This window comes from Eucyclogobius newberryi, unplaced genomic scaffold (genome assembly GCF_026437365.1).
Source record: "Eucyclogobius newberryi isolate DKJ021-1_F unplaced genomic scaffold, fEucNew1.0.hap1 SCAF_19, whole genome shotgun sequence".
Classification (NCBI taxonomy): Eukaryota; Metazoa; Chordata; class Actinopteri; order Gobiiformes; family Gobiidae; genus Eucyclogobius; species Eucyclogobius newberryi.
The window spans coordinates 30873846-30898569 of NW_027315823.1; the positions used below are offsets into that span (position 1 = coordinate 30873846).

Below are 24724 nucleotides of genomic sequence, written 5' to 3' on the forward strand. Positions count from 1 at the left end.
TAAACTCTGCATAGTTCTAAAACTACAGGACTGGTCACATTTTGCCCTGTTTGTGATTGATAATTGCTCAATTAAGTAGTTTCTATTCTATACTAGTTTCAGTATCGATTAGCATCTAATTTGATACTATGAACGACGCTCGTCCAATCACCGGTTATGAAATAATGCTTGATAAACGCTTTCAAATCTATACTGTACTGCGAAACATTCCAGGCAAAGCAATTAGGGATCATCATTCATGGTGATAAAAAGGTAGACAATAATCACTGTTGTGGTACATTTTGTGAGATAATTGCCATTAAACCACCAGATTTTGCAGCAAAAAAATGCTCTCTTAAAAAGGTTGTTGTCTAACTTATTCATAACATTGATACACTTTGGAGAAAGAGTAATCTGATATTTGAATGTGTGTTGTATAGTGAACGGAGGACATTGGTCCAGTGCAAATTCAAAGCAGTTAAACCTTCATAGTTCATAGTTTATCTAGTTGAGTTCTTGTAGACAGAGAGCTTTCAGCGACAGGTAGATACTGCGATCATCCTGCACTTCTCAGTCTGAGTGTGGTATAAATATTTCACACCACCAGTGATAAGGTAAAATGGTTGATGTCTGCATTTATAGAGGACTTCTCTACTGGTATAGACACACTCGGCACTTTACAACAGTCTGACACCTGCATATAGGCCATAGACACCAACAAAACGTAACACTGCAATTTCAGGGGACAAAGCGGTTCAAGAAATACATTTTTTGCCATCTTTGTATTTTTCTGTTATTTTAAGAGTACATAAACTCTGGGTTGAGATAACAAAGCGTGTCTTAAAAGACTGAATACTATGACACATACTAAGGAATAGGCTTGATACGACAATTGACTTTCTTTGTCTAAACATATGGTCCAAGATTAGTTCTGATAAAGATCAAGATCTCTGAAACTGATCAGGAAAAGTTTTATTTGGTCCTGTTTGTGATTATTGTTAGCATCAATACGTGCCCTGATGGGAAAGTGCCAGTCTGTTGGTCGTTCAAATAATATTCCTGTCAGTAAATACAGTGAAACTTTGAGTAGTAATTTATGAAGCGCTTTAAGATCTCTGAGAAGAGCACTGTCCGATTCAACTCTGAACTCTGGAGAAAATGCTTATATGGACTTTAAATTACTATTATTTTTTGTTTTTTGCTTTTCTGGGTTCTGATTTTCAATACTTCTGACAACATTTTATTTAAAAGGCGCAATGGACGATTTTTTCGGCGATTTGAGAACTCAGACTGATACAACACACACGTGCGTTTGTTTATTAGCGCGACGGATCCCATCGCATGTCTCCTGTAGATTTCAGTCTACTTCTGAGTCAGCTCGAACTGTCTTTCTCCGTCTTCATTTTGCCCCGTACACTGAGGGAACTATATTATGATAGATCAATGCGCTTAGACACGCGGAAATATGGGACGATCCGCACGCGGCTGCAGGTGAGCGGTAGGTGCGTTTTATGATTGATACGTGGCAGGACTAATCGGCAGTCCACACCACGAGGAAATAAGACTAAAATTTGGGCCAAAAAAATCGCCCATTCAACCTTTAATATACAATTATATTTGGAAAGAACATCCAATTCCGTATCAAACCCAATTCAGGCTGTAGTTGACAAAAGATTTGCTTGATGCATCGATTAGTCGACTAAAAGTTGACTTAAGTTCTTAAAACTATAGTATACAAGGGAATAGAGCTCAAGGGAATACATGAAAACATAAATATAGTAATTATATATACATAAATATAGTAATTATATATATATATATATATATATATATATAATATATATATATATATATATATATATATATATATATATATATATATATATATATATATATATATATACAGAAAAGTACAAGCAAATAGCACATAAATAAAGCTCAGCAAATGATTTACTTTCTCAACTCCAGCTAACTCTATGCCATCTCCTTTCTGTTCTCGGCCATATAAATACTTACAATGCCAATAAAATAATGATTCGACTAATACAAATCTTGGTCTACTAATGATTATGTGACAAAGCGACTAAAGAATTACAGCCCTACAATTTACTTGAACAATCTGATTACTTAAGTGACAGAAAAAGGATTAACCGTGCGGCTGCAAAGTACATAAAGTCCCCAGTGAAAGCATCTCGACCACCAGTGCACTGCTGAGGTGGCCATTTACCCAAACAAGGCAGTTAACAAGCCGAATCTGCTCCATCAATCTTAGCTTGTTATAATTTTACATAACAAACGTCCAGGCCGATCCCGGGACAGGCCCTTCTCTGGTGGGGCTCTGGGACGCCTCCGAAGCTCCTGCCAGAAAAACAAATGCCAAGAAGACGGCGGTTTCCAAAAAAGGTCTCGGAGCGAAGGCACAAACACCAGGTCCAAAGAAACATCTTGAGGGAGGCAAAATGTTGCTTCTTTACACATATTCTGACCTTTCCCAAGCTGTCCGTAGTCCGAGTATAAACTTGGCAGGGGAAAAGCAATACAGGAGAAGTGGATAAAGTATACGCAAGATAAGGTAGTTTGGTCATAATAATCGTTACACAATCAAGCAAAGGTGGTCCAAACGGCAACAACTTCAATGGATTCTTATTACACTAGGGCTATTTCAAAAAAATGAAGTAAAGTCAATACTACTACTAGAATCAATACTACTAGAATCAATACTACTACTAGAATCAATACTACTACTAGACTCAATACTACTACTAGAATCAAAACTACTACTAGAATCAAAACTACTACTAGAATCAAAACTACTACTAGACTCAATACTACTACTAGAATCAAAACTACTACTAGACTCAATACTACTACTAGAATCAATACTACTACTAGACTCAATACTACTACTAGAATCAATACTACTACTAGAATCAATACTACTACTAGACTCAATACTACTACTAGAATCAATACTACTACTAGAATCAAAACTACTACTAGAATCAATACTACTAGAATCAATACTACTAGAATCAATACTACTACTAGAATCAATACTACTACTAGAATCAATACTACTACTAGAATCAATACTACTACTAGACTCAATACTACTACTAGACTCAATACTACTACTAGAATCAATACTACTACTAGAATCAATACTACTACTAGAATCAAAACTATAACTAGAATCAATACTACTAGAATCAATACTACTAGAATCAATACTACTACTAGAATCAATACTACTACTAGACTCAATACTACTACTAGAATCAAAACTACTACTAGAATCAATACTACTACTAGACTCAATACTACTACTAGAATCAATACTACTACTAGACTCAATACTACTACTAGAATCAATACTACTACTAGAATCAATACTACTACTAGACTCAATACTACTACTAGAATCAATACTACTACTAGAATCAATACTACTAGAATCAAAACTACTACTAGAATCAATACTACTACTAGACTCAATACTACTAGAATCAAAACTATAACTAGAATCAATACTACTAGAATCAATACTACTACTAGAATCAATACTACTACTAGACTCAATACTACTACTAGAATCAATACTACTACTAGAATCAATACTACTACTAGAATCAATACTACTAGAATCAAAACTACTACTAGAATCAATACTACTACTAGACTCAATACTACTACTAGAATCAAAACTATAACTAGAATCAAAACTACTACTAGAATCAAAACTACTACTAGAATCAATACTACTACTAGAATCAATACTACTACTAGAATCAATACTACTACTAGAATCAATACTACTAGAATCAAAACTACTACTAGAATCAATACTACTACTAGACTCAATACTACTACTAGAATCAAAACTATAACTAGAATCAATACTACTAGACTCAATACTACTACTAGACTCAATACTACTACTAGAATCAATACTACTACTAGACTCAATACTACTACTAGAATCAATACTACTAGAATCAAAACTACTACTAGAATCAATACTACTACTAGACTCAATACTACTACTAGAATCAAAACTATAACTAGAATCAATACTACTAGAATCAATACTACTACTAGAATCAATACTACTACTAGACTCAATACTACTACTAGAATCAATACTACTACTAGAATCAATACTACTAGAATCAAAACTACTACTAGAATCAATACTACTACTAGACTCAATACTACTACTAGAATCAAAACTATAACTAGAATCAAAACTACTACTAGAATCAATACTACTACTAGAATCAATACTACTACTAGAATCAATACTACTACTAGAATCAATACTACTAGAATCAAAACTACTACTAGAATCAATACTACTACTAGAATCAATACTACTACTAGAATCAATACTACTAGAATCAAAACTACTACTAGAATCAATACTACTACTAGACTCAATACTACTACTAGAATCAAAACTATAACTAGAATCAAAACTACTACTAGAATCAATACTACTACTAGAATCAATACTACTACTAGAATCAATACTACTAGAATCAAAACTACTACTAGAATCAATACTACTACTAGAATCAATACTACTACTAGACTCAAAACTATAACTAGAATCAATACTACTAGAATCAATACTACTACTAGAATCAATACTACTACTAGAATCAATACTACTACTAGAATCAATACTACTAGAATCAAAACTACTACTAGAATCAATACTACTACTAGAATCAAAACTACTACTAGAATCAAAACTACTACTAGACTCAATACTACTACTAGACTCAATACTACTACTAGAATCAAAACTACTACTAGAATCAAAACTACTACTAGAATCAATACTACTACTAGAATCAATACTACTACTAGAATCAATACTACTACTAGAATCAATACTACTACTAGAATCAATACTACTACTAGAATCAATACTACTACTAGAATCAATACTACTACTAGAATCAATACTACTAGAATCAAAACTACTACTAGAATCAATACTACTACTAGAATCAAAACTACTACTAGAATCAAAACTACTACTAGACTCAATACTACTACTAGACTCAATACTACTACTAGAATCAAAACTACTACTAGAATCAATACTACTACTAGAATCAATACTACTACTAGAATCAATACTACTACTAGAATCAATACTACTACTAGAATCAATACTACTACTAGAATCAATACTACTACTAGACTCAAAACTATAACTAGAATCAATACTACTAGAATCAATACTACTACTAGAATCAATACTACTACTAGAATCAATACTACTACTAGACTCAATACTACTACTAGAATCAAAACTATAACTAGAATCAAAACTACTACTAGAATCAATACTACTACTAGAATCAATACTACTACTAGAATCAATACTACTACTAGAATCAATACTACTAGAATCAAAACTACTACTAGAATCAATACTACTACTAGAATCAATACTACTACTAGAATCAATACTACTACTAGAATCAATACTACTACTAGAATCAATACTACTAGAATCAAAACTACTACTAGAATCAATACTACTACTAGACTCAATACTACTACTAGAATCAATACTACTACTAGAATCAATACTACTACTAGAATCAAAACTACTACTAGAATCAATACTACTACTAGAATCAATACTACTACTAGAATCAATACTACTACTAGAATCAATACTACTACTAGACTCAATACTACTACTAGAATCAAAACTACTACTAGAATCAAAACTACTACTAGAATCAATACTACTACTAGAATCAATACTACTACTAGAATCAATACTACTACTAGAATCAATACTACTAGAATCAAAACTACTACTAGAATCAATACTACTACTAGAATCAATACTACTACTAGACTCAAAACTATAACTAGAATCAATACTACTAGAATCAATACTACTACTAGAATCAATACTACTACTAGAATCAAAACTACTACTAGAATCAAAACTAGAGCCTGTAAAAAAGGGTTTTTATTGTCATTGTGGTATTGAAATAAGCATTGAGCCTTTTCCTCAGTATTGAAATATAATAGTGTGAAATGTTATGTCAATCCAACAGAAATGTGTTAAAACATGTCTTCAAACGTATTATCTGAGGTTTAAAGGTCTGTAAATGTACGAAATAACTTTTTTTTCCATTTTCATTTCAATCTTTCTTGGCGGCATCACTGTGAACAATGTACTTGCTATTCCAATTTTGCATATCTTCAAAATATCATATAAACTTAAATATATTGCTCTCCTCAACATAAAAGTTCTTAAAAAAAAAAAGTATATACCAACTGATTCCAAAACTAGACTTGAAACTAGACACTAAGAACTTATGTGGTATCGAAATTAGTACAAAAATAAAGTTTGATATTTTAGTATCATGACAACATTATGTAAATTCATTTTCCCTCCTTTATGTATCTATTATGTCACTGTGAAAGTATAACACAGTGTACATACAAATGAAAAGTAACAATGGATGAAACATTACAACATCAACGTTCAATCTTATAGAACAGTCATACAGCCAATAATTAAGTCATTTTTCAGCATCAATACCAGATTACAATTTGACAACTCTGAAAACAGAAAAAATAAAATGGAATCGCACGTGAACTCAAATTGAAAATGGACAAATCTGACAGAAACTGGAATAAATGTGACTTTTTAAAAAATGTTGGTCTTTTGGATGCCTCACCTTCCTACATTCTTACTTTCAATTAGCCATATTTGTTTCTTTCTGGTCTTTTCTCGTTTGTTTTTGTCGTTTTAGTTTTTTAATTTTAATAAAAGGAAAAACAATCTGTCAACTCTTGAATGGAACATGTTTGGTTTAAACTTTACAGTATCCGATGATCCACAAAACTACTGTAGTTAAATCAGCCTCGGCAATAATTGTTCTAGATATATTTTTATAAACTTAACGTGTTGCATTCTAAGTTGAAATAAATCACAAACAATTTGCCTTTTTAAAACCAATTAGTCAGGTTAAAAGCTTTACATAAATCATATTTTTTACAGGTCAAATGATACACTGACACAGGCTTTTTGTCAGTGGTAATATCAATGATCATTTCATTGATAAAACATCAAACGTAACAGATGATTGGTGCGGCTAATGATAACATTTGATAATAATAACTAAAACATATCACATTATCGCATGTTACGCTACACTGAAGAAAACAGACAATGCAAATGCTCTTCATTAGTTACAGAAAGACTCTTGTTAAGGAACATTCTTCTAAAACGATGGATTCTGCCTGCGAGTGTTTCAGGACCACCTTGGGATGTAGCCTGGATCCGTTTTCAAAAAGAGGCTGTTCTTCAATAGAACTGGGACGCGTAAAAGAACTAAACAAAAATAAGAACTGGGCTGCGGTCAAAAACACTGCTGCAAATTGCTGCAACTGAATAAATAATGATTAAAAGGCTTGAGCGGCGGACAGGAGAGAAGGGCTGTGTCTGGGCAGTTCCTGAGGGCCGGAGAGTGCACAGCCGTGAAATTAAGGCAAGAAGCAGAGGCACTTTGTAAGAGATAGTCAACGATTTCATATGCAGTTATTATGGTGGAAGCACAATCGACAGGGTTTATGTATTTTGTGTTGTGGACCAAGTGAGTGTGATTATAAGTCTCGACCCGAAGACGACTATCCTGGAAAACCTTGGCTCTTTTATATCTCGCAACGTTAAAGGTTTAAAAATGTGATAATGATGTCTTATTTGAGTGTAGAATGAAAAATCCCCACAAGTATCAGATTTTTCTAGATTTGACAAAGATGAAGCGGAGATGCTGCTGCTTGAGGGCATTCTGATTTACAGACTTTTTTTGAAGTAATTCTTGCTTCGTCTGAGTCAAAAAAACTCTTCAAGCACATGGCGTGTTTGGGAGCCGGTGTATCGTCCAGATAACAATCATTCCATTATTAAATAAGTTGAAGATTATCTCAATAATCATATAATTGCGGTTAATCGATTGTCATCAAATAATCAAAAATAAAAGAACAATATCTGTTTTTATTATTATCAGAATTACAATATTACGATAATATTACTGTAATGACACAAATAAGTGCTAAAACCAGTCTGTAAAATTAAACACAAACAAAAATATCACTTTCTTCAAACTATATGTATATATTTTGTTATATGACAGGGACAGACCAGAGTTAGCTACAAGCTAATGTTCATCGGTCATCCCTGGGCAGAGGCAAAGTGACAGGTTCACAGTGACAGGTTCACAGTGACAGGTTCACAGTGACAGGTTCACAGTGACAGGTTCACAGTGACAGGTTCACAGTGACAGGTTCACAGTGAGCAGATAATAAATAAAACGGCCCATGTAATAAATAAAATATACTAAAAAAAAAAGAAAAACTGTAAAAATATCAGCAACCAATCACGAGCAGAGGGAGCATCTCATCAGCAGTCCAACTACAAATTCAAATATTTACAATTTAAAATATTTACATTCTTACAGACAATAGTGACTACACTCCTGATTCACTTTAAGCCACTTAAGGTTGAATTTAAAATGTCCCAGAATGCTACACTCCCTCACAGCTGTCCAAATGTGGTAAATGGTCACATTTATATAGCGCTTTTCTACCGTCAAGGTACTCAAAGCGCTTTACATCAAGGAACCAGTTATACACAGACACTGGGGGGCAAGTTGGGTTAAGTGTCTTGCCCAAGGACACAACGGCAGTATTCACATGAGGCAGCTGCGATCGCACCGCCAACCTGCGGGCCAGTGGATCTGACCGTTCTGACCGAGCGGGCGAACCGCCGACCTTTGGATCAGAAGACGAGCACTCTACCACTGAGCTATTGCCGCCCAAAATGGTGGATCTGAAGTCTCCCCTGAAAGAAACTTTGAGACACTAAACTACAGCTCAGTTTAATTTATATCTTTAATCAGCTCTTTAAGAATAATACATATGTTTCCCGCCATTATTATTGCTGACATTAAGCAAAGATGAATATATTTGTCATTTGTAGAGGATCACCAGTGCTAATACGTCTAAGTCTAAGTGTAGATGAATCATTGAAGACGGAGAGGCACTAAGCAGAATGTACTATCCGGGCCGTTCCCACGAGAGCAGTGAGTGCAAAGGCGTGAAATTGAAGCAAGAACCGCCGATGGTGTCACATGATCAAACGTTTGTGTTAGAATGATTTTGGGATGATGAAACATTGCACAAAGAACTTAAACAAAGTCTTACATCTTATGACCAAGAGTACTGGCTCAAACGTACAGATTCCACTTCTTGTCTAAAGTAGAGTAACAGGTTTGCATTTTTCTGAGTGACATTCTACTAAAATCAAGAATCCTAAATAGAGACGCTTGATTGAGGAAATTAAACTCACAAATATCATAAATGAGACAGACTTTAGTTTTGTGAGTAAATTTGTGCTTTTCCACCAAAGCGTAAAAGACAAAACACTTGCCATCAGAAAAGCTGACCATGTTCAAAGAGTTTGTGAGAGATAAGAACTAATCAGATTGATTTTAAATACATATTTCCTCCTTTCCCAGTCTGAAAAGCGAGTAATGCAGCTTTAATAAAATCAGGATTATTTGAAACAATAATTAATGTTATATCTAAACTGAATGTGTAGACTTGCTTCACATTTAGTAACTCTTTACAATTCAGATTTAGGGGAATATTGAAAAAATAAAAAATTATCTTTTTTTTTGCATCATCTTGATAACAATATTCAGATTCTATGACAATACAAATGCATCAGACTAAAATGTGCAGGTAAAATGTCTTGGTTGAGGTTCACCATAAGAGGTAGACCATAAAATTAACAACAAAAGAGCAGAAATGTCACTTTATAAAATTGTTTTGGAAGTTATGACTTTTTTTTAAACAATTTTTAACCGTCTTAACGATAGAAGATATACTTAATATCTCCAAATCTTCAATACAACAACTAGATATTATTCATGTTGAAACACATCTCCAACCTCTACGAGTAGATTTGACAAGTAAATAAAACAAAATTGGGGGGAGGGAAATAATAATGGCATTTAAATCACGTTCTCTGGCGTTTAAAGCCTTTGACTGACCTGTATCTCCTCGTAGGCGTCGTCGATGGTGGTCACCTGGTGCTGCTCGTGTAGCGCCGGCTCGTCGCAGAAGAAACACACCAGGCTTTTGTCCGTGAGGCAGAAGAGCTTGACTTTCTCGTGGTCCTTGCAGGGGTAGGAGCTCCTCTGGGCGTTGAGGATGGCGTCGAGCGGAAAAGCCGAATATCTCTCGACAATGTTGGATAGCTTGAGGCTGGGGGAGAGGAGCGGGTCGGCGAATGTGCGGCGACACTCGGGGCAGTCCCTCGGTCCGCGCGGCTCCTGTCGGCTCCAATGCTCGGTGATGCACTTTCTGCAGAAGTAGTGCTCGCAGCCAAAGCTAACGGGGTCCTGGTAAATGCTCAGGCAGATGGAACAGAGGAGCTCGTCCTTCAGACAGCAAGCCATTTGCAAAAACTGAAATCAAGCTGCATTTAAGACCTGTGTAGCTTATTGGACGTGGTTTAATCTTGTGTGTAGAGGAGGCTCGCTGCCATGTGGGAGTGGACTGACGAGATCTTCAGAAAATCCTCTCTTAGTTTCTGTTAATGACAAACACCAGCGGCTATGTCAGTCATCTATAATTAGAAACATAGAAATGGCACAATGATTACTATTACTTCTTGTTCAATAAATGATGTATGGAACAATATTTGTGGGGCTCAATATGTATGGCGTGTACATTTTCTTTACACAGTAGGGAACTTTTCATTATTTTTTGTAGTATGTTACGATTTGAAGAGCTGAGTTACCTGCACTTCTATGATGACTGAATTAAGTGTTACATTCAGTCATTATACAAGTCCTCCGGGGAAGTTTCTGTTCATAATATGAATTCAATTTCTATTTACTCATTGCATTTGCAGATGGTCTACATTTAGAAAAGGGCAAACTGGGAGTATCAGGCTTTAGAGTTATTGGACATTGTCTGTAGCAATTTATCACGCTTAAACATGTTTTATTGAATGTCATGATATCACATCTTAGTGTTACGATTATTATGAGACGAAACATCAAGATTTTAGGATTATTCATGATTGTTGGCACTATGAATTAACAACACTGATATCCTTAATTTTGCTTTCTTTCTAGTCTAGCTTTATGAAATCAAACCTACTGTACAGACAGAGTACTTTACACGTGGTTTGACTTTTTTGGTGAACAGATTAAATTGAAATTACTCATTGTTGCCTATGATTCTCACAACTATACATATATATACAAAATTATCTAACAATTATATTGACAATTATCGGTTAACCGAATAATCTATTTGTGCATGTTACTTGAAATCATTGACAGCTAGACGCCTCAGTTACACATTAACACACAGCTGTTCAATAGGATTAGGTTAGGAAGTAACTACTTCCCCAGACAAGGAGATTTACCTGCACCAGCATCAAATAATAACCCAGCATTTTCCAATAGTGATAAGACTATGATGATGGCACACGTAATCTTTATTAGAATTATTTTAATTAGTTTAACATTTTTGGATAATAAATGTCACTTATTGCCCCTACTGATTAAAAACACAGACTAAATATAGTTACTTCTACATGTTTATGCCAATAAGTGTAAAGCATTATTTTTAGATCATCAGGGCAAACACGAGTCTCCTAAAATAATGAGAACCAATTAATAACCCTTATTTAAATGTTAAATAACACAATATTTATGTGTAGTTATCAGGTGTAGTGATTATACAATAATTCTTCTTGTATCAAAAATGTGATATAATCCAAATATATTACGATTATATTATTATTCCATTTTCACATTTAATCCATTTTGTGGTAAATGTAAAGGATTTAATCTGCACGAAACACCTGCGGCTGTATTATCCCTGCTGCTTTCTCCTGACTTCCTTAACTATCCCCCTATGACAAGAGTTACTCAAGACAAAATGCAAGCCTCTGTTTCGATCATTTTGACAAAGCTTTCTAATAGTATAAAGCAGGTTTAATGCCATATCATTGACATTAAACCGCTTTCCTGCTGGTTGCATTTGTAAACACAGAACACACAGGACCACGACACAAGCAGCGGCGTTAAAGAGGATGCGAAAGCGCAGAGAGAGGCGCATAAAACACGCTCAAAACAAAACCAACATGCGACACGTTCATCAAAAGATCCGACTGTAGCATATCAAACAAACGCGAGTGTTGATTTCAGAGTTTTTTGCTTGAAATCGCTGCAAAAATGAGAAATCGGATCAACTTACTGGCGGCGTCCTCGCAGCGACATCTGTGGCACTGTTTTTCAGGAAGAACGCGAACACAGCGGCAACAGACCGTACCAACTGACAGGAAAAGGGGGATTACGTTTGTGCTTTTGACGAATTATTGATAGAAATGACCAAAGTATTCATGTTATGTCAGGAATTAAACGAAAAATTTCACTACATGACTAGTATTGTTGCCGGTATTCGTAATTAATTGGGTTTTTCAATATTCCTCTCCCCCCTGCGTGGACGGTTGAAGTGGTACCGTCTTCCTTTCGCTCTGCTTAGCATCCAGAGCTGGCGTCTGCATGTTCCATGAGAAATAACTTTGGTTCTATGAAATGAAGATAGCGATTTTACGCGGAATTTTATGTAAGATTTAATTAGTTTAAAGTATCATAACATCAGTTTTGGAAAGAGAAGGGAAAAGAGTCAAAAGGCAGTTCGCTGTCGTTACTATCTCTCACCAGCAGATGTCAGTGTTGTCCAGAGTGTGGAGTAAGTAAAGCACATGGGGACTTCGTTTCAAAAGTTTAACATGTTCTTCAGGTTTGTATTTTCAGTTTGTCCTTTGGCACGATTTTTTCTTTTACAATGGTGAATGTATAATTCAAGGAAGGAAAAATGCGACGAATGGAAAACAAAGTTGCAAAACGTTTAATTCTACAAACTTCGTTTTAAACAGTGTATTATTATTATTATTATATAATATTCTTATATACATTATACAGTGTCCTTTAACTATCTATTTGTTACTTTACAATTGTACACATTCTTGTGCTTTCTTCACAATAGCATATTTCTTTAATGAGAACTTTTTTTTTACTAATGTTGAAATCAAACACATTTCGTGATTGCTTTCTTTTGCTTGGTTCTGAACTTTCTCGTCACAACATTCTGTATTTTTAACAGTTATCAACCCTATCTTATTTAATGAAGACAGAATAAATAAAACAGTACTTATTGTCGTAATTGCAACACTTTTCCTATTTTACAATTATTTACATGATCAGCTTTTTACTGTAATACTTTAGTGCATATAAACAAGATTATTATTACGCCTCCCAAACATTCTTCAGTTCTGCTTCTGTGCACAAACAATCTCAATCAGACTTTTACATCAACAACATTAGTAAGAGCTTTCCCTTTGACACAGTACAGTACAGATGTCATGTGCTCAAAGATGTCAGTATTACATCAGTTTACAGGTCCGATCAGGATATTGTCTGAACTGGTATTTTCAATCTGATCCCTGTTCCAGGCATTTATTCTGAATTGATGCAAATATTCAACACCAGTATCAGTGCCTCCCTACACCAAACTCTTTTAAATCAACTGTTGTCTAGTGTTTCGATGACATATTATTGAACTTTCCGCTCTCTTCCACAGACAGCAGGGAGGGCTTGCCATCCTCTTGCTGCAGAAGACTACAGCTCTCTTCTTCCTCTCCAAAAGGGATTGTAGGCTCTGCTGGTGCCATGTCTGTGAACATCACAGCTGGTGGTCCACATGTCCCATTCCCGATATGCAAATTGATATTGACATTGACCAGAGGGCTCGGGGCCATGCTCTGTGGACTTGTGGGCTGTGAAGAAGGCTGCAGACTTGTGCCAGTTTGGGAAACAACTTGATCCATGTTGGACTGGAGCGGCAGAGGCTCGGACAAGGCAGAGTGAGGTTGGTGAAGAGGTAATGTTGTCTGTAGATGTCCAATAGAGGCATCTTTGTTGCAAAGGCCCTGATCTTGGTTGGCGTGCCCGTTCTGGAGAAGACCCTGTTGTTCTGGCTGAACAGCTTTCAGTGACAAATGCTCGGTGTCCCCAAGATAACAGACGTTTGTCGGCTTAAAAACAAACAAGCAGACAAAGAAAGTTGCGCAATCTTGTAAGCTTGCAATCCTGACAAACGCCTGCAAGTGTAGAGAACTGAAGAATTTTACACGTTTTAAATCACGAAAGTGTGTTGGGTGGTTTTGGCAGTTTGAAAACCTTTATGGCCTTACAGTGGTTACTAAACGTTTGTGTCCCGAGAAACACTCTACACTCACACTCAGGCTAACAAATCTGTATACTACAGTGGTATGTCTCAATTATTACTATTATATTTTCTTGTTTCAATATTTAAAATCCTTTAAAATCCTCAAAAAAAGAATGTAAAAATGTTAACTCAATATGAACTTTTACAATCTGAAACCAGTTGGAAAACGTGGTTCTGTTCTGGTTATTAGGAAGGTCCTGATTACTCTGAAATCAATATTGGGAAAATATAACAATAGAAAATGGTCAAACAGAATTGGATGAAGACAGAATAAATATAACGGTGGATTCAATACATTGAAATGAGGCAATTCTAAAGCTGGTGCTGTAAAGTATAATACGATCAATGACACTTACATCGTCAGTCTCACAGTTTCCATTTGCATCCACTTTAGGGCAATGTTCTAAAGTAGCTGAAAAACAAATAAGCAAACATTGACATTTCTTTCTATTACAGGGAAAACTATTGTTGTATATTTGATTACCTTTCTTGGAGACTCGTTTGCACAGGATCAGCAGAATGATGACAATGAGAAGCAGAAAGATGCCAGCAACAACTCCAATGACTGCAGCTGAAATCAACATACAACACAAACAAATGAAATTAAATCAGACCAATTCAGACCAAGAACAATATCACTTTGAAGTCACAGTAGATGTGTTCATTCACTAAGGGCGCAGTTATTTCATATGACCTTCTCTGCAAACAGCAAACATGTTAGCTTAGCAGTTATTGTTTCAGGGACAATTAATCGATTTTGAATTAGAGAAAGATGTTCTAGCAAATGACTTGGTTTGGAGCAGAGTTCAGACTTTTGTGGAATAACGTGGAATTATTTGGAAAATGGCATTGTATTTGTTTTTAGTGAGAAAAAAACACAATTCATATGATTCATCAACAAATGGAAGTACTTTTTCCCCATAATGTCCAACCCAAATTTGAGAGACTGATTGTCCCTAATTGAGTTTATGACGCTTTTGCAGTAGTTACAGACCGTCCGCATACACACGCTCATACATACACAACTGCACATACATTTGAATGTTCTCCGTGTGTCAATGTGTCCCAAATAAATGCAAGATTAGTTCGAAATTGAGTGGGAAAAAGAATAACTTCAGATAAACTCCCTCCCCAAATGTTGATGCTCCTGGAGTGGAGATTTGTATAATGTGTAATCTCAGAGTGGTGGACGAAGTACTCCATGTTGTTACTTAAGTAAAAGGACAGGCATGTGTGCAAAAATGACTCAAGTAAAAGTATCACATAAAAATCTACTAGAGTAAAAGTTTGGAAGTACTTAAAGTGAAAAAAGTAATTCACACAGATTTTGAGAACTGTTTTACATATTAAATGTAGTGATGTTGATAAAGAATTATGCTGATATTTGATCAACAAATGTACATTTAAATACATTTCTTAATTTTTCTACTGAGGCCAAATAAAATAAATAGTGTGTTTCTGATAACATTGAAAAAAGAATTCAGGTAGGTCGGATTTTAAATTCAAAAAATATTATATTTTACAATCCTCGCACAGGTTTTGCAGACAGTTTTCTTTTCTCAGAAGTGAGCGCTTCGCATTGAAGTGGCCTTATTGGTGCAGATATTGAATAAATAGTTCTCTACATCTGTACTAGTCCAACCACAGGAAAAGAGCCATTAGCAGACGAGCCATCAACAGAGCGGGCAACGCGCCGTGGTCCGCCCTGCACGCATGTTCAATGAGCTGTAGATCCACTCGTCCCAAAAAGTTTTCCAAAGCACCATTGCTTGTAAGTGCCCAGCAGTACTTTGGAGTCTCGTTGACCGAATGAATCACTTGTTAATAGCAGCAATTTCCAGCAGTAGTTGGAACTGTGAAAGTGGTGAACGAACCCGTGACAGGCGCCAGTGTTTTGCTTGTTGTCACTACGTGTTGTGAGCACTTTTCGACCGTAATGCAAAATATCTTCACCGCTGCTGCCCCGGGCGTGTCAGCCAGTCTGCACGCTGACCATTAGCATCTGCGCAGGTTGCATCTGCAAACATGGACGCGCCCGCAGGTAAAACGAAACCTATCAAAAGTGCAGCGATTTTCATATCTTACGATTATTTTTTTACCCGCAGCTTTTGGATTCTCTCTCACAATTTGACATTCTCGAAACGCACGGCCAGTAAATATGCGATAAAAAGTTTAAGGTTAGGGTTTATTTTGAAATTCAGGTCGGTCGGGTTACCGGAAACACACATTTTTTTGGGGGCCTGAATTGTATTTATATATTTCTGTTCAGCTCAAAGCTGGGACTTGAACTCAAAACCTTTAGGCAGAACGAAAAGAACTTTCTACTTTTCGGTCCAGTTAAAAGATGTAGTGGAGTAAAGAGTACAGATACTTGGTCTCTCATGTACTTTTACTTTTGTAATTTAAACCAGTGCAATCTGATCACAGTCACACAGATTGATATGTTTTCTAAAGCGCTCCGCCCTGGTTATCATACCCAGTTGCTTGTCTGCTCCAGTGTCCGGCGGCGTCCGATTGGGGAGCTCATTTATAGGCGACAACAAACCGCCAGGAGTTGTGTTGTTTCTGTTGTGCTGGGGAAATGACTTTGGGGTTCTCGTTGAGAGCTCAGCAGCTGTAGTCACTGACATTACTGTAGTTTCTGGTTCGGTCACCGGGACTGCTTTGGCTGGTGTGCTCGCGGCAGCTTTGCACAGTGTGTCTGAAGTGGCATTGCCTTTGCTGATAATGTGTCTTTCATCACAGCTAAAGAAAAGGAGAGAAAACGGGGTCAGCGTACATCGTGAACAGGGACGAGGCTTGAGATGGCATTTCTTACAATGAGTGAGGTTTGCAGGCTTGTGTGTGAGAGACAGAGTCAGAGAAAGTCCCCTCTGGACACCTTCTACACTTCACATCAGATGCAGCTGTCCCTGTAGAAAACAATAATAGCATTTGCATATATTGCACGGTCAAACGTAATTTAGAACATGTTTGATTTCATTTAAAGTTAGACTTTAAAAAAAAAACAGATAGGACCAAGTTGGACTAGAATGGTCTCGATCTATATCAGAACCAGTATAAGACTAGTGTAATGTAATATTAGGAATATGACATTGTGTGCAAAGTGTTTTTATTATCATTGTTGTATCAAGCAGTTTTCTTAGTATGGAAATTGAGTTTGAATTTTAGTATTATGTATACTTCCAGCTGAAGGTGCTGGATTTGTGTGAAATTCTAATTTACTAAAGACAGTAACATCCAAACAAGGTTCAATCCAGCCAATTAAAACCAGGGCTAATCAAGCAGTAAATTTAGGGCATAAAAGCTGAGTTTTAAAATGTAATTAATTAAATGTAAATGTAAAAAATTAAATTTTTAAATTGTAAATTTTGATAAACATTCAATCCAAAGTTTTGCTCTAATAGTGTATTTTTAATCATATTAAATATCTAAAATACAAGGTAAACAAACTTACCTGGCATTGAGACTCCAAACCCCTCTCTGCATTTTTTGTAGCGGGGACATTCCCGGCAGTTTCTGTTTTCTTCAAACAGACAGTATCTGCCCGGGAGGCAAACACACTTGCTGCTTGTGGTGGAGGAGCAGTTCTGTGCGTACTGCAGACCCTTCACTGAGAGAGTTCATGACATTTACTCATCAGTCACAAAGACTAACAGACACATACTGACTTATTGTTACTGACTCTCTTTGCATTTGATGCAGGTGAAGCAGTTTCCAATGAAGTTCCATCTCTCCATGAACTGCTCTGGGCCACACGGCTCACAGACCGTGTCTTTGTCATAAGTGCATTCCTCCTTCAGCTTATGTCCTGGAAATAAAATGCTGGGAATAAATTGCAATTTGATATAAAAACTAAGTACGTGCATTTAATCAAATTTTAAACAAGGTCAAGATTCAGTCATTTCTAATAGTCAGTGATGATCAGCTTTGGTCGTTTTAATGAACCCTCAGTGTAGGATGTGGTTTTATGAGTTCAAACTTCAAAGGACGTCTGCCTTGTTTATGTTCAAGAAATGACGGTAACATTGAAAACCATTTTAACAAATTAGTATAAAAAATCTACACATATTTTTGTCATATCTCCCAGAAGTAAGGTAGAGCACAAAAGATTTAAGTACTTGCATTTGTATAACGTGCTCAGTTACTGCAGATTTATGATTAAAAACCTACGGGCAAAAGTGGGACGTGATGTAACAAATGTGAGCTTGAATATTTGATGTCTTTGAGTCTTGAGTGAAAGGGCAAGAAATACACGCCACAAATTGACTTTATTTTGAAACATTTTTTTGTGCGCTGTAGTTGACTTTGGCCCAAGTCACCCTTGGCTTAATAAATAAATCACAAACAATAACAACTTATTTTTGGAATAATAACTCACTGGGAGCACGACAAAGGCCGACCAATGAGAGGATGAGCAAAAGTAAACATCGAACTGCATTAAACAAAAAAAGCATGAAATCACAAATAACGGTTAAACTCTGATTTCAAATATACATTCTATTATCAACACCCCATTTAAAACATCTACCACATGATTTCCACTTGTTTGTCATCAAAGCATCCGTATCCTCTCATCTTCACTGACGGCGCGCCTCGGTGTACACAGTGCCCTCGATTTTTAGATTTAGATGATGTAGATAAGAAACTTGTCTGGGCGTTACTGCTTGAGCACTCACCAGGCGGACAGCGGCTGCAGCACAGGTTCCACCCTTCTCTGATGTACTTGTCGGGGCCCGAGCAGATTCGATTGGCGTCTGCCACGAAAGGCACCGAGCTCGTCTGACGGAAAAAAGACACACGTTTAGAGCGGCTTCTCGTCCCCTATTCAAATGAAGGCTAAAAACGAGCTGTGGAAAGTGTGACTTTCTGGGCCCACGTTTATGTGAAGTGAAGAGCAAACTGTTTTATTCAGCCAGTGTCATTAACAACGTATTATTATTATTATTATTATTATTATTATTATTATTATTATTATTATTATTATTATTAGGCCTGTCGCTGCTACATCAACCAATCGTAAAAGTAACAGATGGAACAATATTTTTCTGTGTTTATTTTCTTTGCATTAGTGGGAAATGTGTTGTTATTTGTTGTAGAATGATAAGATTTGAGCTGTAAAGGATCGAATGAGTACGTTTTATTTCTCATTATAGATGCTAAATAATACTAAAGTGTTTATGCACATCACCCCGGTTCTTTTTACTCTCCATTGGCTTCCCGTTTCTTTTAGAATTGATTTTAAAATGTTACTTTTTGTTTTTAAAGCTCTAAATGGCCTGACACCACCTTATTTGGCTGAGCTCCTGTCGGCTCGTAACCCACGCAGGGCTCTAAGGTCTCTAAGGTCGACAGGTCAGCTTTTACTGGACGTCCCCAGAGCCAGACTTAAACACTGGAGGGATCGAGCCTTCTCTGTCGCTGGTCCCAGACTCTGGAACAAACGGCCCCCCGACATGCACCACACAGCCTTTTAACCTTTTTAAATCTAGGCTAAAAACTTATTTATTCAGACTGGCTTTTAACACTATGTGATGTAATGACACTTTATTTTGTACTTTTTTAGTTGCATGTTTTGTATTGCCTTGATTTTATTGTGAAGCACTTTGGTCACTTTAAGTGTTGTAAAGGGTTCTATAATTAAAGATTGATTGATTGATTGATTGATTGATCGATCAATTGATCGATCGATTGATTGATTGATATAGCTTGGTATTTGTAGCAACTTTTTTAACGATATTCTAAATTTAGAAAAAGGTTTCCTGGGATTATCTTGCTTTAGGGTATCAGTTATCAGCCTGTAGCTTTGCGTAATTTCCAGAAGTATTATTGTGATATTTTTTCTGTAGCAGTAAAACATTTTCTATCTCAAATTATTACATGACGTTTTGGTAAGTAGGTAAGTCAATGTTTGGCCAGGCTTGGATACGAGTTGTTGTCTTATTGGTTAAAAAAGAAAGCGACCGTCAACGCTGACTTAAGCTGCACATATTATAGAGGAAAAACAAAGCAACGTGATAAACTTACGGTAATATTTATGTCATGAAAGTGGGCGTGTTAAACAAACCGCAACATACTGTAATTAGCATAGGCAAAATTTCTCATCAATCATAAACTAGAGACAATGAATGACTCGTGTCTCTGCAAATGCTAAAACAAGCTGAATAATGCTGGAGAAGCAGTTCCAGAATGAGTTAGTTAATGCACAATCAGACATCAAAGATTACTTTAGTTATCATTGATGGAAAATGTCCCTAGTCATAAAACGTGTGGAGTTCCTTTAAGTTGTCATTTAATTCTTCGAGGATCAAGTAGCAACGCAAAATGTTTTAAAAGGATGAGGCTCGTCTAACTCTGGACATGATGTTAGTCCAAATGTGTTAGTTATGGTAAATAGGGATGTCGCAATATCACATTTTTGCTTTTCGATTATTGTCAGAAATCACAACGCTATTTAAGGATTATTCATGTTTTACTGAGACCATGACTAAAAAACGATGAAATCAAATCAAAGAATCACATTTTCTTCAATTCCCATCGTCAGGTTTGTAACGAGCTTTAGGAAATGGAATTTTCTGAATGACAAAATAAAGTTAATATGAGCAAAACATGAGCAAAGCAATACTTTTTTATATATATAGATTGAATTAGAAGGCTTAATGTTGCTTTTACTTGATCACTTATAACCAACTCCAGGTGGTATGGGTCAAATTCAACTGCAACTAATGCTAATGCCAATAAATGATGTTCATTATCATTTGAGGAATTTGAGCACTTTTTCTGTTCAAATTCCACCACGAGAAGGCCCAATCCTGAAAGATAACGGTTGGGTCTGATTTCTACTTTAGATCATATTCAAAGAAACCTGTTAAAAGTGTTAAAATAAAGGAATTTTAAGAGTTTCTCGGATCTTGAATCTGCCACACACGACAACCCGACGGTAAGTGCTATCTATTGTTTTATGATGTATTCAAATCCTAAGGGCCTGGTTAGTACTGGGATGGGAGACCATTGAGGAATACCAGGTGCCACGAGTGAGTGAGCAATTGGTGGTGTTTCGAGGAGCTGATGGTGCAGATTGACAGCCCCAAGGCAGCTGTGGCTAAAGTCATTCCTTGCAACTGAAGAATATGGAGTGGATAAAAAATGCACAAAAATGCCATAAAGACATGTGTTATTATATCAAACAGAGACAGAAGTTAGAATATGACTTTGTTTAACCTAAGTAGCACTAAGTAGCAAGTATGGCTGAAAAAAATGATCGTTTCTGGTTTGTTTTGCCCAGTAATCTCTTTAGTCAGACGTTCACATGCCCATTCCCCCAGGTTTCCTCCGTGAGCGGCCGTGTGGTCAGACAGGCAGCTATTGTTCCGCTTAAGAGATGCATTTCACCTGTCGTTCCCCTTTTCCATGGGCCTTACAAAGTCTTAACTGTGTCTAACTTTCAGCTCTTTGCTCCTGTGTACAACTATAAATCAGAATGGGTGAATGTTCTCAGATGTGTAGGGTGTTTTTGTATCGCAGGAAATCAGTCGGGCGGAAGGATGTTTCTGTTAAGAGGCAGATACTTTTACCAGCAACAACAAAGGGCAAGTGTGTGCGTGATAAACAGCAACCACGGTCAAGGCAATGCAACTGAAAACACTCATTCAGTCATGAAATTCAGTCGTTAGTGCGCCACCTTCTTTTCTTCTTGGTTGTTGTACCTGCATGTTCCACAGTACGGCGTTATCGATTACAGTTGCATTAGTTGATAAGTCTAATGTCATACTGTGTAACATCCCAAGCGACATCTCCATGGAGACAAGCAGGCGGCGTAGTCTCCATTAAAAAGGTGCAGCTTTAATTCAGCACTGACTACACACGCTGCATTCAATATGGGACAAAACTAGAACTAAACCTGGGATTAAACCTGAAACAAAACCAGTCAATTCTAAGACAAATCATCTAATTCCTTTTACCTTTCTCCAGATGACTATTTTGCATTTTGAAATGGTCACTTTCATCTAATTGAAGTTTGTGATTTGGTGTTGAGTAGCCAATGAAAGTGATGAAAACGTGCAACATAAATGACGCTCCAGCCTTTGCATTAAGATATTAGCAGTTCATCCCAAACTTCTCCACATTCTCCAGACGCTATACAATTGCTAAATGAATACAGCACTTGACTTTCAGTTACTTTATAGAATAGCGGTTACAAATCTGCAATTAGTTTTCTGCTCAATCCAGAAACAATATGCCGAGGCTGAGGCTGTTGGAAGGTGCAGCAGAGGAATGCAGACTGCTGCCAACACTCGCTGCACCTGCCGCTTCAAATCAAACACACAATCTGCTCTAACACAGGTAAATATGAAAACCCTACCTTAACAGTTTGGAGTAAAACCAACAGTAAAAGTGATTCTTCCATTGCTTCTTTTAGGGTAAATGATCTGTGAGGAGGACAGAGACGGCAGTGTGTGCAGGGCTCAAAGCAGGAGGCGGGTCAGGAGCCTCAGAGTGACTTCCTTGAAATGTGTTGAGCACTTTTTGGAGGAAGGAAACAAGCAGCAAACCCCAAAACAACATCAGATCCGAGCAGGTTAAATCTGACACTGCACTTCTAGATATTAGACAGGAGTTTTCTGTTCAAAAGGGCACAAACTAGAAGTAATTTTAATTATTTTTAATGAGCTACAAAGCAAACTGCATTCTAGTAGGAGCACAGACTGTCTGATGCACAGGTGCATCTCTGCACCCTTCTCTCACTTGTGAAAGACCCTAAGACCCCGAGTGGAGGCAGGGGGTCCCCTCTCCTCCAGGAGCCCTGAGCACAGCAGAAAGCCTCACTATGTCCAGTCTGTGCCTCACAAACCAACGTTCAACATGCTGTTTGTCCTGACAAAGACCAGTCTAGTGATCAAAACGCAGTGGTGTCCCTCTTGTGATAAAACAAACTTATAACAATATAATACACTATAATAATGTGTGCTCCATTCCAATGTTGTAGCACCAACATTCCTTGTCCCGATCTCTCCTTACACAGAAGGAGGTCTAACTTAACCTTTTGGACCTGTGGAAATCCTGGGCTTGTCTTACACTGTATTTCCTAAAGAAGAATTATGGCCAAGTTTGTATTATTTGTCACATGATATCTTTCACCCCAAACACTGCTCGTCCGTTATATTTTCACGTCTGCGTTGAGAAAGTTTGTCTTTATAAAACACATCTGATACAGCAAAGTATTATATGGTTTTGTTTGTTCCTGAGTAGGAGTTGTATTGAGCACTAAAATTCCCCCTCCCACATGTGCTGCTCTTCTCATTTAAGTTTATTGTGTATTATATTGATGCAAAGGTCTTGTCAATAGTTTCGGCCACAGCAGTATGACATATACAGTATGACATATTGTTCAGTGAAAATGTGTTGTTACTACTATTGCTGCTGCTACTGATGGTATGGAAGATGGTATACTAAATGTAGTGCAAAACAGAAAACGGTAACCACAGTGAAACATCTCTTAGCTGCTTCTCACGTTGTTCTGTATGGGTTACACGGGTGGATGTGACTTCCTCTGCATCTCTCAGAGCCTTTAGCTCGGCTGCGCTCAAGTGAGGAAGTGACAGAGGAAGTCAAAAACAGAAGTATGCATCAATCTGGAGCCAAAAAACACAGTGGGAAAGACAAAACTCTGTATCAGTGCTTAGCACTGCTCAAGAAAACTAAATATGCTGTTTCCTCAGGGAGGGGGATAAAATAAAGATAAAAGATCAAATTAATTAAATGTTAAAGCTTTATATTAGTTTTAGCTTCATGTTATTGGCATCATTTTGAGGACTTGTCACCCTTTAAATCTTTTTTTGTTTTAATTTGTTAATTGGTCCTACTTTTTCATCATTCAAACACCCATGTATAAACTAAGTCTTAAATGTAAATTATTGCGTTGGATCAACCTGAAACATTTTTATTATGGAAAAATGTGACATAATTTCATTCTTTGAGTGTACTAAACAAAATTATTTTATGCTCCAACTTTTGAGCAGCTGCTGTTAAAAATGCTGCTGTGCCTTAAACAGCGTTTCTCTCCAGTGCCAGTCAAACACAGCCAGCTCAGCTCGTGCCGTCTTGGCCCACATCGTCAGAGATACATTATTCTCTACAAACAAAGCATACTCAGACTGGACGAGACTGGAACACTCCCTATGTCTTAGGGCTCATGTGTTTGGGTCCCGGGTCTGGTACTGAATCAAATGAACCTTACGTTACGCCGGGCTCACATTGCATGTCCTGGTGCAGTGACAAACATTTTGTAGCTTTAAAAGCATGAGAGTGGCTCAGTTGACACAGAAGGCAGTACAAAGGGTACTACAAACATCTAAATATACTGTAAGTCTCTAATGAAGATTCAAAA

General features: G+C 36.7%; 2 protein-coding genes across 2 annotated transcripts in view; both read right to left on the bottom strand.

Annotated features, from left to right (window-relative positions):
• The window catches only part of trim62.1 (tripartite motif containing 62, tandem duplicate 1), a 49504-nt gene extending 38870 nt beyond the window's left edge, over window positions 1–10634 (bottom strand). The window contains exon 1 of the mRNA XM_072452628.1: window positions 10077–10634. Coding sequence (XP_072308729.1) covers window positions 10077–10484 — 408 coding nt within the window. The 5' untranslated portion in view covers window positions 10485–10634. The remainder of the gene's footprint in view (window positions 1–10076) is intronic.
• A 2877-nt stretch (window positions 10635–13511) lies between these two features.
• Window positions 13512–22049, bottom strand: tnfrsf1b (tumor necrosis factor receptor superfamily, member 1B). The gene is made up of 9 exons (XM_072452331.1): window positions 22044–22049; window positions 19017–19161; window positions 18023–18148; window positions 17795–17950; window positions 17156–17249; window positions 16814–17082; window positions 14822–14908; window positions 14688–14749; window positions 13512–14143 (listed from the first exon to the last, which is right to left on the bottom strand). Exons 1-9 carry the CDS (start codon window positions 22047–22049, stop codon window positions 13643–13645), a joined length of 1446 nt encoding a protein of 481 aa, XP_072308432.1. The 3' UTR covers window positions 13512–13642.
• Window positions 22050–24724: the final 2675 nt, after the last annotated feature.